General features: G+C 45.1%; 1 protein-coding gene across 1 annotated transcript; it reads left to right on the top strand.

Moving 5' to 3' along the window:
* Positions 1 to 200: 200 nt before the first annotated feature.
* On the top strand, positions 201 to 11098 carry MAGEB2 (MAGE family member B2). Its single transcript, XM_033201112.1, is given in 5 exon segments — positions 201 to 272; positions 9394 to 9657; positions 9862 to 10002; positions 10005 to 10127; positions 10130 to 11098. Coding segments are annotated over 4 exon segments (984 nt in total). The 5' UTR covers positions 201 to 272; positions 9394 to 9407; the 3' UTR covers positions 10600 to 11098.
* Positions 11099 to 13841: the final 2743 nt, after the last annotated feature.

Raw genomic sequence — 13841 nt, 5'->3', positions numbered from 1 at the left:
TACTGAAGTGAGGACCCCTAGTGGAGACGTAGGGACCAGCGACGCTAGAACAGTGACGTCCAGCGGCGTCCTACCCCGGCCGTCAGGCCGTCAGTCCTCCGAGGCCACGGGCTGCCGGATGTGACGCATCCTTACTTCCGCTTTGAAGACAACGACCCGAGCGGATGTGGCTCATTCTGACTTCCGCTTTGGAGGCGAGGACCCCAGCAAGTATAAGGGGTGTGGCGTCTGGTCAGCCGAGGGTGAATTCTCAGGACTGGTCGGGAGTCAAGGTGAGGACCCTGAGTGTAAATTGAAGAGACCGCCCCCACCCGTAACAAAGAGGGCCCCACTAAGTCCCGCTTCTGCATTTGTTCCTGAGAGGCTGCGGTAAAGCGGTCCGGCAGTATTCCACCTGGAAAGTTCCAGGGCCGGGGAAGGGTGGGGGGAGGGGCAGTCGCGAGGGAAGGAGGCTTGGACATAGGCGATAGGCCTCATTCTGCACTTAGGGTGGGTGTAGGCCCTAACTGAAATCAATTTGAGGGCCGTAAATGTGGACTGAAGAGAATATCTCGTACCCTTAACAGGGGTGGCCTCACTAAGTCTCGTCCCTGCAGACGGCTCTGGGAGGCCCCAGCAAAGCTGTGCCTGGAAAGTCTCAGGGAGGGGAGGGCCTTGAACCTAGGAAGCAGCCCTGCCTCTGCTCATATGGCATCAACCTAAAACCTAACTGGGGTTAAGGTGGGGACTCTGAGTACCAATGAGTGGACCTCTACCCAAAAGAGGAGTCATGCTGAGCAGTTCCCAGGCCGAGGTGCACTGGGCTTTAGGTGGTCCCAGGCTGAGATGACAAATGCGGTGCAACCTGACTTCCTCTCCAGGGACTAAAGAAGTTGAGGGCTACACCCAAGACCCATATCTGCTGCCAGCAATAGGAGGGTCAGGGCAAAGCTGGCAAGCTGAGATGCCCTCTCGTTTCCTCTGGAGGTGGTCTCAGGGAGGTGAGAACCTTGGTGTAATGGGGTAGGTCTAATACAACAGAGAGACCCAGTCTCTAACAGGAAACAAAGATGTGACAGTGAGTGATGAGGAGGGGACTCCAACCAGAAAGAAGTGCCACATAGAGCCCACCCTGTTGTCAGACCAGGGAGACCTGAGCATGTTGGCATGTTGAGTTGCACTCACTCTTCCCAGGATATCTCAGAGAAGTGAAGGACCCTGTTAAAAAGGGCAGCCTGAGGTCAGCAGAGGGAGGGTTTCCAGGTTGTGCCAGATGTCATGGTAAGAACTCCGAGGACTGCAGGGACTCCCACACTATATTAGTGGGAGCCACACAATCCTCAGTACTGTCAGCTCTGAGAGACCCCAGGCAGAAATGTCAAGCAGAGGTGCCCATCAGTTCCCATTCAAGGGTAACAGAGAAATGAGAGTTTTGATCTGAGGGTGGTGATCACTTGTCAACAGAAGTAATGTATTAATTGGTCCATTCTGGCATTGCTATAAATACCCAAGACTGAGTAATTTATAGATAAGAGAAGTTTAATTGGCTCACAGTTCTGCAGGCTGTACAGGAAGCATGATGCTAGCATCTGCTCAGCTTCTGGGAGCAGGGCTCAGAAAATTTACAATCATGGCAGAAGGTGAAGGGGGATCAGACATGTCACATGGCCAGAGCAGGATCAAGAGGCCAGGGGAGGTGCTGCACACTGTTTTTTGTTTTTTGTTTTTGTTTTTTATTTATTGATTGATTTATTTTATTTTTTTTATTATACTTTAAGTTCTAGGGTACATGTGCATACGTGCAGGTTTGTTACATATGTATACTTGTGCCATGTTGGTGTGCTGCACCCATCAACTCGTCAGCACCCATCAATCGTCATTTACATCGGTATAACTCCCAATGCAATCCCTCCCCCCTCCCCCCTCCCCATGATAGGCCCCAGTGTGTGATGTTCCCTTCCCGAGTCCAAGTGATCTCATTGTTCAGTTCCCACCTATGAGTGAGACATGTGGTGTCTGGTTTTCTGTTCTTGTGATAGTTTGCTAAGAATGATGTTTCCAGCTGCATCCATGTCCCTACAAAGGATGCAAACTCATCCTTTTTTATGGCTGCATAGTATTCCATGGTGTATATGTGCCACATTTTCTTAATCCAGTGTGTCACAGATGGACATTTGGGTTGATTCCAAGTCTTTGCTATTGTGAATAGTGCCGCAATAAACATACTGTGCATGTGTCTTTATAGCAGCATGATTTATATCCTTTGGGTATATACCCAGTAGTGGGATGGCTGGGTCATATGGTACATCTGGTTCTAGATCCTTGAGGAATTGCCATACTGTTTTCCATAATGGTTGAACTAGTTTACAATCCCACCAACAGTGTAAAAGTGTTCCTATTTCTCCACATCCTCTCCAACACCTGTTGTTTCCTGACTTTTTAATGATTGCCATTCTAACTGGTGTGAGATGGTATCTCATTGTGGTTTTGATTTGCATTTCTCTGATGGCCAGTGATGATGAGCATTTTTTCATGTGTTGTTGGCTGTATGAATGTCTTCTTTTGAGAAATGTCTGTTCATATCCTTTGCCCACTTTTTGATGGGGTTGTTTGTTTTTTTCTTGTAATTTGTTTGAGTTCTTTGTAGATTCTGGATATTAGCCCTTTGTCAGATGAGTAGATTGCAAAATGTTTCTCCCATTCTGTAGGTTGCCTGTTCACTCTGGTGGTAGTTTCTTTTGCTGTGCAGAAGCTCTTTAGTTTAATTAGATCCCATTTGTCAATTTTGGCTTTTGCTGCCATTGCTTTTGGTGTTTTAGACATGAAGTCCTTGCCCATGCCTATGTCCTGAATGGTACTACCTAGATTTTCTTCTAGGGTTTTTATGGTATTAGGTCTAACATTTAAGTCTCTAATCCACCTGAATTAATCTTCGTATAAGGAGTAAGAAAGGATCCAGTTTCAGCTTTCTACTTATGGCTAGCCATTTTCCCAGCACCATTTATTAAATAGGGAATCCTTTCCCCATTTCTTGTTTCTCTCAGGTTTGTCAAAGATCAGATGGCTGTAGATGTGTGGTATTATTTCTGAGGACTCTGTTCTTTTCCGTTGGTCTATATCTCTGTTTTGGTACCAGTACCATGCTGTTTTGGTTACTGTAGCCTTGTAGTATAGTTTGAAGTCAGGTAGCGTGACGCCTCCAGCTTTGTCCTTTTGACTTAGGATTGTCTTGGCAATGCGGGCTCTTTTTTGGTTCCATATGAACTTTAAAGCTGTTTTTTTCCAATTCTGTGAAGAAACTCGTTGGTAGCTTGATGGGGATGGCATTGAATCTATAAATCACCTTGGGCAGTATGGCCATTTTCACGATATTGATTCCTCCTATCCATGAGCATGGTATGTTCTTCCATTTGTTTGTGTCCTCTTTGATTTCACTGAGCAGTGGTTTGTAGTTCTCCTTGAAGAGGTCCTTTACATCCCTTGTAAGTTGGATTCCTAGGTTTTTATTCTCTTTGAAGCAATTGTGAATGGAAGTTCATTCATGATTTGGCTCTCTGTTTCTGTTACTGGTGTATAAGAATGCTTGTGATTTTTGCACATTAATTTTGTATCCTGAGACTTTGCTGAAGTTGCGTATCAGCTTAAGGAGATTTTGGGCTGAGACAATGGGGTTTTCTAAATATACAATCATGTCATCTGCAAACAGGACATTTGACTTCTTCTTTTCCTAACTGATACCCTGATTTCTTTCTCTTGCCTGATTGCCCTAGCCAGAACTTCCAACTATGTTGAATAGGAGTGGTGAGAGAGGGCATCCTGTCTTGTGCCAGTTTTCAAAGGGAATGCTTCCAGTTTTTGCCCATTCAGTATGATATTGGCTGTGGGTTTGTCATAAATAGCTCTTATTTTGAGATACATTCCATCAATACCGAATTTATTGAGAGTTTTTAGCATGAAGGGCTGTTGAATTTTGTCAAAGGCCTTTTCTGCATCTATTGAGATAATCATGTGTTTTTTGTCTTTGGTTCTGTTTATATGCTGGATTATGTTTATTGATTTGCGAATGTTGAACCACCTTGCATCCCAGGGATGAAGCCCACTTGATCATGGTGGATACTTTTGAGGTGCTGCTGAATCTGGTTTGCCAGTATTTTATTGAGGATTTTTGCATCGATGTTCATCAGGGATATGGTCTAAAATTCTCTTTTTTTGCTGTGTCTCTGCCAGGCTTTGGTATCAGGATGATGTTGGCCTCATAAAATGAGTTAGGGAGTTCCCTCTTTTTTTATTGATTGGCAATAGTTTCAGAAGGAATGGTACCAGCTCCTCCTTGTACCTCTGGTAGAATTCAGCTGTGAATCCATCTGGTCCTGGACTTTTTTTGGTTGGTAGGCTATTAATTATTGCCTCAATTTCAGAGCCTGCTATTGGTCTATTCAGGGATTCAACTTCTTCCTGGTTTAGTCTTGAGAGAGTGTAAGTGTCCAGGAAATTATCCATTTCTTCTAGATTTTCTAGTTGATTTGCGTAGAGGTGTTTATAGTATTCTCTGATGGTAGCTTGTATTTCTGTGGGGTCCGTGGTGATATCCCCTTTATCATTTTTTATTGCGTCTATTTGATTCCTCTCTCTTTTCTTCTTTATTAGTCTTGCTAGCGGTCTGTCAATTTTGTTGATCTTTTCAAAAACCAACTCCTGGATTCATTGATTTTTGGAGGGTTTTTTGTGTCTCTATCTCCTTCAGTTCTGCTCTGATCTTAGTTATTTCTTGCCTTCTGGTAGCTTTTGAATGTGTTTGCTCTTGCCTCTCTAGTTCTTTTAATTGTGATGTTAGAGTGTCCATTTTAGATCTTTCCAGCTTTCTCTTGTGGGCATTTAGTGCTATAAATTTCCCTCTACACACTGCTTTAAATGTGTCCCAGAGATTCTGGTATGTTGTATCGTTGTTCTCATTGGTTTCAAAGATTCTTTATTTCTGTTTCATTTCGTTATGTACCCAGTAGTCATTCAGGAGCAGGTTGTTCAGTTTCCTGTAGTTGAGCGGTTTGGATTGAGTTTCTTAGTCCTGAGTTCTAGTTTGATTGCACTGTGGTCTGAGAGACAGTTTGTTATAATTTCTGTTCTTTGACATTTGCTGAGGAGTGCTTTACTTCCAATTATGTGGTCAATTTTGGAATAAGTGCGATGTGGTGCTGAGAAGAATGTATATTCTGTTGATTTGGGGTGGAGAGTTCTATAGATGTCTATTAGGTCCGCTTGGTGTAGAGATGAGTTCAATTCCTGGATATCCTTGTTAACTTTCTGTCTCGTTGATCTGTCTAATGTTGACAGTGGAGTGTTGAAGTCTCCCATTATTATTGTATGGGAGTCTAAGTCTCTTTGTAAGTCTCTAAGGACTTGCTTTATGAATCTGGGTGCTCCTGTATTGGGTGCATATATATTTAGGAGAGTTAGCTCTTCCTGTTTAATTGCTCCCTTTAGCATTATGTAATGGCCTTCTTTGTCTCTTTTGATCTTTGATGGTTGAAAGTCTGTTTTATCAGAGACTAGGATTGCAACCCCTGCTTTTTTTTGTTCTCCATTTGCTTGGAGATCTTCCTCCATCCTTTATTTTGAGCCTATGTATGTCTCTGCATGTGAGATGGGTCTCCTGAATACAGCAGACTGATGGGTCTTGACTCTTGATCCAGTTTGCCAGTCTGTGTCTTTTAATTGGAGCATTTAGTCCATTTACATTCAAGGTTAATATTGTTATGTGTGAACTTGATCCTGCCATTGTGATTAACTGGTTATTTTGCTCGTTAGTTGATGCAGTTTCTTCCTAGCCTCGATGGTCTTTACATTTTGGCATGTTTTTGCAATGGCTGGTACTGGTTGTTCCTTTCCATGTTTAGTGCTTCCTTCAGGTCTCTTGTAAGGCAGGCCTGGTGGTGACAAAATCTCTAAGCATTTGCTTATCTGTAAAGGATTTTATTTCTCCTTCACTGATGAAACTTAGTTTGGCTGGATATGAATTCTGGGTTGAAAATTCTTTTCTTTAAGAACGTTGAATATTGGCCCCCACTCTCTTCTGGCTTGTAGAGTTTCTGCCGAGAGATCTGCTGTTAGTCTGATGGGCTTCCCTTTGGGGTAACCCGACCTTCTGTCTGGCTGCCCTTAAGATTTTTTCCTTCATTTCAACTTTGGTGAATCTGGCAATTATGTGTCTTGGAGTTGCTCTTCTGGAGGAGTATCTTTGTGCGTTCTCTGTATTTCCTGAATTTGAATGTTGGCCTGCCCTACTAGGTTTGGGAAGTTCTCCTGGATGATATCCTGAAGAGTGTTTTCCAACTTGGTTCCATTTTCCCCCTCACTTTCAGGCCCCAATCAGACGTAGATTTGGTCTTTTTACATAATCCCATACTTCTTGCAGGCTTTGTTCATTTCTTTTTCTTCTTTTTTCTTTTGGTTTCTCTCTTCTCACTTCATTTCATTCATTTGATCCTCAATCGCTGATACTCTTTCTTCCAGTTGATCGAGTCGGTTACTGAAGCTTGTGCATTATCACGTATTTCTCGTGTCATGGTTTTCATCTCTGTCATTTCGTTATGACCTTCTCTGCATTAATTAGTCTAGCTGTCAATTCTTCCACTCTTTTTTCAAGATTTTTAGTTTCTTTGCGCTGGGTACGTAATTCCTCCTTTAGCTCTGAGAAGTTTGATGGACTGAAGCCTTCTTCTCTCATCTCGTCAAAGTCATTCTCTGACCAGCTTTGATACGTTGCTGGCGATGGCTGCACTCCTTTGCAGGGGGAGATGCGCTCTTATTTTTTGAATTTCCAGCTTTTCTGCCCTGCTTTTTTCCCCATCTTTGTGGTTTTATCTGTCTCTGGTCTTTGAGGATGGTGACATACTGATGGGGTTTTGGTATAGGTGTCCTTCCTGTTTGATAGTTTTCCTTCTGACAGTCAGGACCCTCAGCTGTAGGTCTGTTGGAGATTGCTTGAGGTCCACTCCAGACCCTGTTTGCCTGGGTATCAGCAGCAGAGTTTGCAGAAGATAGAATATTGCTGAACAGTGAGTGTACCTGTCTGATTCCTACTTTGGAGCTTCCTCTCAGGGGTGTACTCCACCCTGTGAGGTGTGGGGTGTCAGACTGCCCCTAGTGGGGGATGTCTCCCAGTTAGGCTACTCAGGGGTCAGGGACCCACTTGAGCAGGCAGTCTGTCCGTTCTCAGATCTCAACCTCCGTGTTGGGAGATCCATTGCTCTCTTCAAAGTTGTCAGACAGAGATGTTTGCGTCTGCAGAGGTTCTGCTGCCTTTTTGTTGTTGTTGTTTTTTTTAGCTGTGCCCTGTCCCCAGAGGTGGAGTCTACAGAGACAGGCAGGTTTCCTTGAGCTACTGTGAGCTCCACCCAGTTCGAGCTTCCCAGCGGCTTTGTTTACCTACTTAAGCCTCAGCAATGGCGGGCACCCCTCCCCCAGCCTTGCTGCTGCCTTGCGGTTAGATCGCAGACTGCTGTGTTAGCAATAAGGGAGGCTCCGTGGGCGTGGGACCCTCCCGGCCAGGTGTGGGATATATTCTCCTGGTTTGCCCGTTTGCTTAAAACGCAATATTGGGGTGGGAGTTACCGGATTTTCCAGGTGTTGTGTGTCTCAGTTCCCCTGGCTAGGAAAAGGGATTCCCTTCCCCCTTGCGCTTCCCAGGTGAGGCGATGCCTCGTCCTGCTTCAGCTCTCGCTGGTCAGGCTGCAACAGCTGACCAGCACCGATTGTCTGACACTCCCTAGTGAGATGACCCCAGTACCTCAGTTGAAAATGCAGAAATCACCAGTCTTCTGTGTCGCTCATGCTGGGAGTTGGAGACTGGAGCTGTTCCTATTCGGCCATCTTGCTCCGCCCCCCTGTTTTTGTTTTTTTTTTGAGACAAAGTCTCGCTCAGTTTCCTGGTTGGAGTGCAATGGTGAGATCTCGGCTCACTGCAACCTCCACCTCCCAGCTTCAAGCAATTCTCCAGCCTCAGTCTCCCGAGTAGCTGGACTACAGGCGCCCACCTCCACATCTGGCTAATTTTTATTTTTGTGTGTGTGTGTGTGTATTTTTAGTAGAGACGGGGTTTCACTGTGTTGGCCAGGATTGTCTCGATCTCTTGACCTTGTGATCTGCCCACCTCAGCCTCCCAAAGTGCTGGGATTACAGGCATGAGCCACCGCACCCAGCCTGGGGAGGTGCTACACACTTTTAAATGACCAGATCTCATGAGAACTCACCATCTCACCATTAAGGGGAATGGTGCTAAACCATTCGTGAGAAATGTGCCCTCATGATCCAGTCACCTCCCACCAGGCTCCACCTCCAACATTGAGGATTATAATTAGACATGAGATTTGGTGAGGATACAGATCCAAACCATATCAGGGAAGAATATTAGACCCTCTCATGAGTCAAATTTAGAGGCTGAGTTGGGACTGTATGCAGGACCATCTATCACAGGGCAGTTATCTGCCTGCCACAGCTTTTACTTTTGGGAAGACCACATTTGGTCAGATAAGGCCACTCTCACTTCCTCCTATGGATTCTCAGGGAGGTTGGCTCTTACTATGACGACATAGGTCTCAGTTCAATAAAAAGGAGAGCTCTTCTATCAGGAGTCAAATTGAGGAATCTGAGTGAGAATTCAAGGGACCATTGAATCCTTAACAGTGGAGACATCAAAGAATCCAGTTCAACCCTTTATTTTCAGCCCTAGAAGGCTCAGAAAAGGGTTATCAGGTCTATGTCCCCCTCTCTTTTTTATATAAGATCTAAGAGAGGTGAGATTCTTAGTCTGAAGCTGTAGCCACCAGTCAGCAGAAGGGGGCTGGTGCCAAGCCCTACATGAAGCCAAGGTGGGGACCTTGAATGAGAGCTGAAGACTCTAATATTAGATTCCAAGACATCAAGACCTCACTGAACACTTAGCACTGCGTGTCACTTGTCAGGGTGTGGATTGAGGCACCCCTTCAATTCCTTCTCATGAATCCAGGGAGCTTTGAGCTGTCAAATTCACAATGGCGGAAGGGAGTGGCTCGGACCCTGCCAAGACTTCATAAGATAATCCTAAAAGTGAACTGATAAAATCTCAAATACCAGAAGACAGGAGGCCCCGCTGCCATTACTTCCTGTCACCATAGTAAGCCCAAGGCAAGGCTGACAGAATGCAGTCTGAAACTCACTATAGAGGTTCTATGGTTCTTCTCTGGTGTCTTAGGGGAAAGGCTGACCAGGACAACAGGAGTGTTGTGGCTTTCTAGAACAGTGCCTTCAGGGAAACTTGCAAAGGCAGGCTTCCTTCAATAAAGCCAAGATGGGGTCTTCCAGCTAAAGATGCTCACAGATTTCTTTCTCCCATCTCCAGGTATACTAACCACCTCTTCTCCTGCTCACATTTCTTAGTGTACCCAGCCATCATGCCTCGTGGTCAGAAGAGCAAGCTCCGTGCCCGTGAGAAACGCCGCAAGGCCCGAGAGGAGACCCAGGGTCTCAATGCTCCTCAGGTCACTGAAGCAGAGGAAGAAGAGGCCCCCTGCTGTTCCTCTTCTGTTTCTGGGGGTGCTGCTTCAAGCTCTCCTGCTGCTGGCATTCCCCAGAAACCTCAGAGAGCCCCAACCACTGCCGCTGCTGCTGCTGCAGGTGTTTCATCCACAAAATCTAAAAAAGGTGCCAAGAGCCAAGGTGAGAAAAATGCAAGTTCCTCCCAGTCTAAAAAAGGTGCCAAGAGCCAAGGTGAGAAAAATGCAAGTTCCTCCCAGTCTAAAAAAGGTGCCAAGAGCCAAGGTGAGAAAAATGCAAGTTCCTCCCAGTCTAAAGAAGGTGCCAAGAGCCAAGGTGAGAAAAATGCAAGTTCCTCCCAGTCTAAAAAAGGTGCCAAGAGCCAAGGTGAGAAAAATGCAAGTTCCTCCCAGGCCTCAACATCTACTGAGAGCTCAAGCGAAGATCCTCTAAGCAGGAAGACAGGGATGTTGGTGCAGTTCCTGTTGTACAAGTATAAAATGAAAGAGTCCGTTACAAGGGAGAAATGCTGAAGATTGTTGGCAAAAGGTTCAGGGAGCACTTCCCTGACATCCTCAAGAAAGCCTCTGAGCGCCTGAATCTTGTCTTTGGCCTTGAGCTGAATAAAGTCAAACCCAGCGCCACACTTACACCTTCAACAACAGGGTAGACCCCACCGATGAAGAATGCCTGCTCGGTACCTGGGACTTTCCCAGGAATGGGCTTCTGATGCCTCTCCTGGGTGTGATCTTCTTAAATGGCAACTCTGCCACTGAGGAAGAGATCTGGGAATTCCTGAATATGTTGGGAGTCTATGATGGAGAGAAGCACTTAGTCTTTGGGGAACCCCGGAAGCTCATCACCCAAGATCTGGTGGAGGAAAAATATCTGGAGTACAAGCAGGTGCCCAACAGTGATCCCCCACGCTATCAATTCCTGTGGGGTCCAAGAGCCTATGCCGAAACCAGCAAGATGAAAGTCCTGGAGTTTTTGGCCAAGGTGAATGGTACCACCCCCTGTGCCTTCCCAGCCCATTATGAAGAGGCTTTGAGAGATGAAGGGAAAGCCAGAGTTGTAGCCAGGCCTTGCACTACTGCCATGGCCAATTAATCTCCCAAAGCCAAGTTTACCTGCTGTTCTCACCCCCAGTTGAGGTCTTAGGCAGATTCTTTACTTTGTAATTTAAAAGGCCTGTTAACTTTTGTTCTTGTTATGCATGAATAACTTGTTGACTTTTTCTCTTCTTCAACTAGTGTTTCTTTCAACAGGTTTATTAGATTCAGAATGTAAATTTACAAATGATATGGATCACCCTGTTATTGCTGTTTTTCAGGGATAGTAGAAAGTGTCGTGATTTTTGAGTGAAACAACTTGTTAATAGAAATCCTTAAATCACCTTTGTAATCCAGGACAAGAAAATGTGGCATTGGAATAGAAATATCTTTGGTAATGTGAAAGACCTCTTAGTGAAGTATTTGGATCGGAAGCCAGAGGGGTAAAAATGTTCAATTCTTGGTTTACTCCATTTAATCTTCTTTTCATAAAGATACATACCTGGATTGTTTATGTTATTCAAGAGTGTATGAGAAATTAAATCATAGTTAGTTAATCTTCTTGTTTATGACTCTTACTTTAAATATTAATTGAGCATCTGCTCTTTGGGAGTCTTCCTGCTTGTACTGGGAATGTTTAATCAAAGAAGACCAAGCTTGTGCTCATGCAATTGTAGAGTCTAGGAGAAGTTGTCGTCATGGAAGAAGGTGAGATACTTCATAAAAAATAGGAAAAAGAGGTGAAAGGAATAGTTTTCATTGCTAAGCAGCATTTTGACTGAATGTGGTTTTTCAGTCTTAAAATGTTGTGCATTCTCTGAGATATAATGGATTTTTTTTTTTAATCTCAGCTGGAAGGTTGGTAATGTCTCTGATGAAAATCATCATCGTAATAATTGCCACTTCCTGATGTCTCAATTGACGAGACAGACACATTTGCATGCATTACATATATTCCACCAGTACTACGAGATGGGGCTTATCAAACCCACTTTACAGTAAAGAGTCTGAGACTCACTGAGTTTGGTAATTTGCTAAAGTTTACGGGCCAGTAGTGAAGGGTTGGGATAAGCCCCCTGATCTGAATTACCCTAGAGCCTACACTGCTCCACCCCTCTCAGCCTGAGGCAAACCTTGAAAAAATATTTTGGTTTTCTTCTTCTTACTGCAGAACGTGTTTCAGGTGATAAAAGAATAACCTTGTACCCAAACTAGTAGATTGGAATACATAACCACGGCAACAATAATACCAAAAAAACCTGAGAGGTATAAATAAGTGAAAGACAATATTCAGTGACAGTATGATTATCTACATTTGCAATGTTAGATAAGCTCAAAAGATCAGGGGCTCCCCAAATCATCCTGAACAATCTCTTCCCTGTAGAAAATAAATCTATCAGAACAGAAATTACATGAACGTGTAAGACTAGCTGATAAAGAGAAGAAATAGATCAATGTGTCTTTATCTGTGGCTGCCCATCTCCAGTCTTAGGCCCCCTGCTTCATGCTACAACTTTGTGGTATCACACCACTCCTAGGACAGGGACCCATTCTCTGCAATGTTTACAGAGAGGAAATTGTTCTAGAATTTGCAGAGATGTGGCATTTTGCAGGAAGCATTTAATCCAAGAGACAGAGCCAAGATGAGGGCTGGGGAGACCAACATCCCAGAATATCAGGCAGGGGGTTAACATAGACCATTCCCTTCTGCTCTCAGGCACAGTCCTAGGCTGAGCTGTCAGTCTGAGCATCCCCTCACATATTCTTCAGGCATCTGAGAGACATAAGAGCCCTAAGGGCAGCATCCTCAAGTCAATAGAGAAAGGAATCCCAGCCTCTTACAGGAATGAACGTAATCAACCTAAATGAGGATGATGGAAGGACCCAGCCAGAACAGTTGGGGGCCTGTAAAGTCACATTCCAATTGTCAGTCTTGTGAAGTCCAGAACCGTCCTGGTGGACACTGACTTCCAATTCAGGTCCCAGCAAGGTGAGGACTTTGGTCTGAAGGCTATGGCCTCAGGTCAGTAAGGAGTGGAGTCCCAGGAAGGGGGCAGAGTCAAGGTGAAGGCCTGGCATGTGGATATAGGGACCACTCAACCCATAACTGGCAGGCCTGCCTCTAGTCATGCCTTTGCTATTAGCCCTAGGAGGCCCAGCGGGGAGCTGGCAGGCCCAGGTGCCCCTGTCTTTTTCTTGGAGAATCTCAAGGAGATGAGACTTGATTTACAGGCTGGCCTCCCAGTTAAGCAAAGGGTGGAATCCCAGGCCATGATAGGTGTTAAGGTAAAAATCTTGTATGCGTATGCGGAAAGAGGGAAACAACTGCTAGAGAGGTGAACAGAGAACAAGGATGTCCTTACAAAGTTATGCCGCCGGATGCAGTGGCTCATGCCTGTAATCCCAGCACTTTAGGAGTCCGAGGTGGGTGGATCATTTGAGGTCAGGAGTTCAAGACCAGCATGGCGAAAACCCGTCTCTACTTAAAAAATATAAAAATTACCTGGGCATGATGGTGGGCGCCTGTAATCCCAGCTACTTGGGAGGCTGAGGCAGGGAGAATTGCTTGAACCTGGGAGGCTAAGCTTGCAGTGAGCAGAGATCGCGCCACTGCACTCCAGCCTGGGCAACAGAGCGAGACTTCATCAGAAAGAACAGAAAAGGAAGTTATGCCCTGGGAGGCCATAAGCATAGCTTTCAGGCTGAGGTTACACCACATTTGCTGAGGGCCGGGGAGTGGTCTCAGGGACATGAAGTCCTTGGACTAATAGGGAGGCCGCATTCAGTAGAGGGAGGAGATTGGCTCCTTAACAGGATTCAACATGATGACACTGAGTGACAATGAAGGACCCCTCCCAGAAAGAAGAGGTCACATAGAACCTTGTCCCTATTGTCAGACCTGAGACCTGGACATGATGACATGATGCATCATACTCTCTTCTTCCCAGGTAATCTCGTGGAGGTGAAAAATATTAACAAAGTGGGCAGCCTCAGGTCAGTAGAGAGATTTCTAGGTTTTGCAGAAGTCATGTGAGGACCCTGAAGACTGAGGTGAACACCTACCCCATAACAGTGAGGGTAACACAGATTCCTTCCACTACTGTTAGTCTAGGCAGAACATGAGCAGTTATGGCAACATGAAGCAAATTTTACTTCTTCTTAGGGAGTACCAGGGAATTGGTCTTCAATTCCTTTCATATGGGGAGATAGGCCTCAAGTCAAAACAGGAAGGATTTGCACAGGATGTGACAGGAATAAGGATGAGGAAACGGAAGAGTAAGGGACCACAGATCCCACATC

The sequence above is a fragment of the Trachypithecus francoisi genome, unplaced genomic scaffold, assembly GCF_009764315.1.
Source record: "Trachypithecus francoisi isolate TF-2019V2 unplaced genomic scaffold, Tfra_2.0 Lachesis_group6, whole genome shotgun sequence".
Classification (NCBI taxonomy): domain Eukaryota; kingdom Metazoa; phylum Chordata; class Mammalia; order Primates; family Cercopithecidae; genus Trachypithecus; species Trachypithecus francoisi.
The sequence above is the reverse complement of the archived record's forward strand: the minus strand, read 5'-3'. Positions and strand labels throughout refer to the sequence as shown.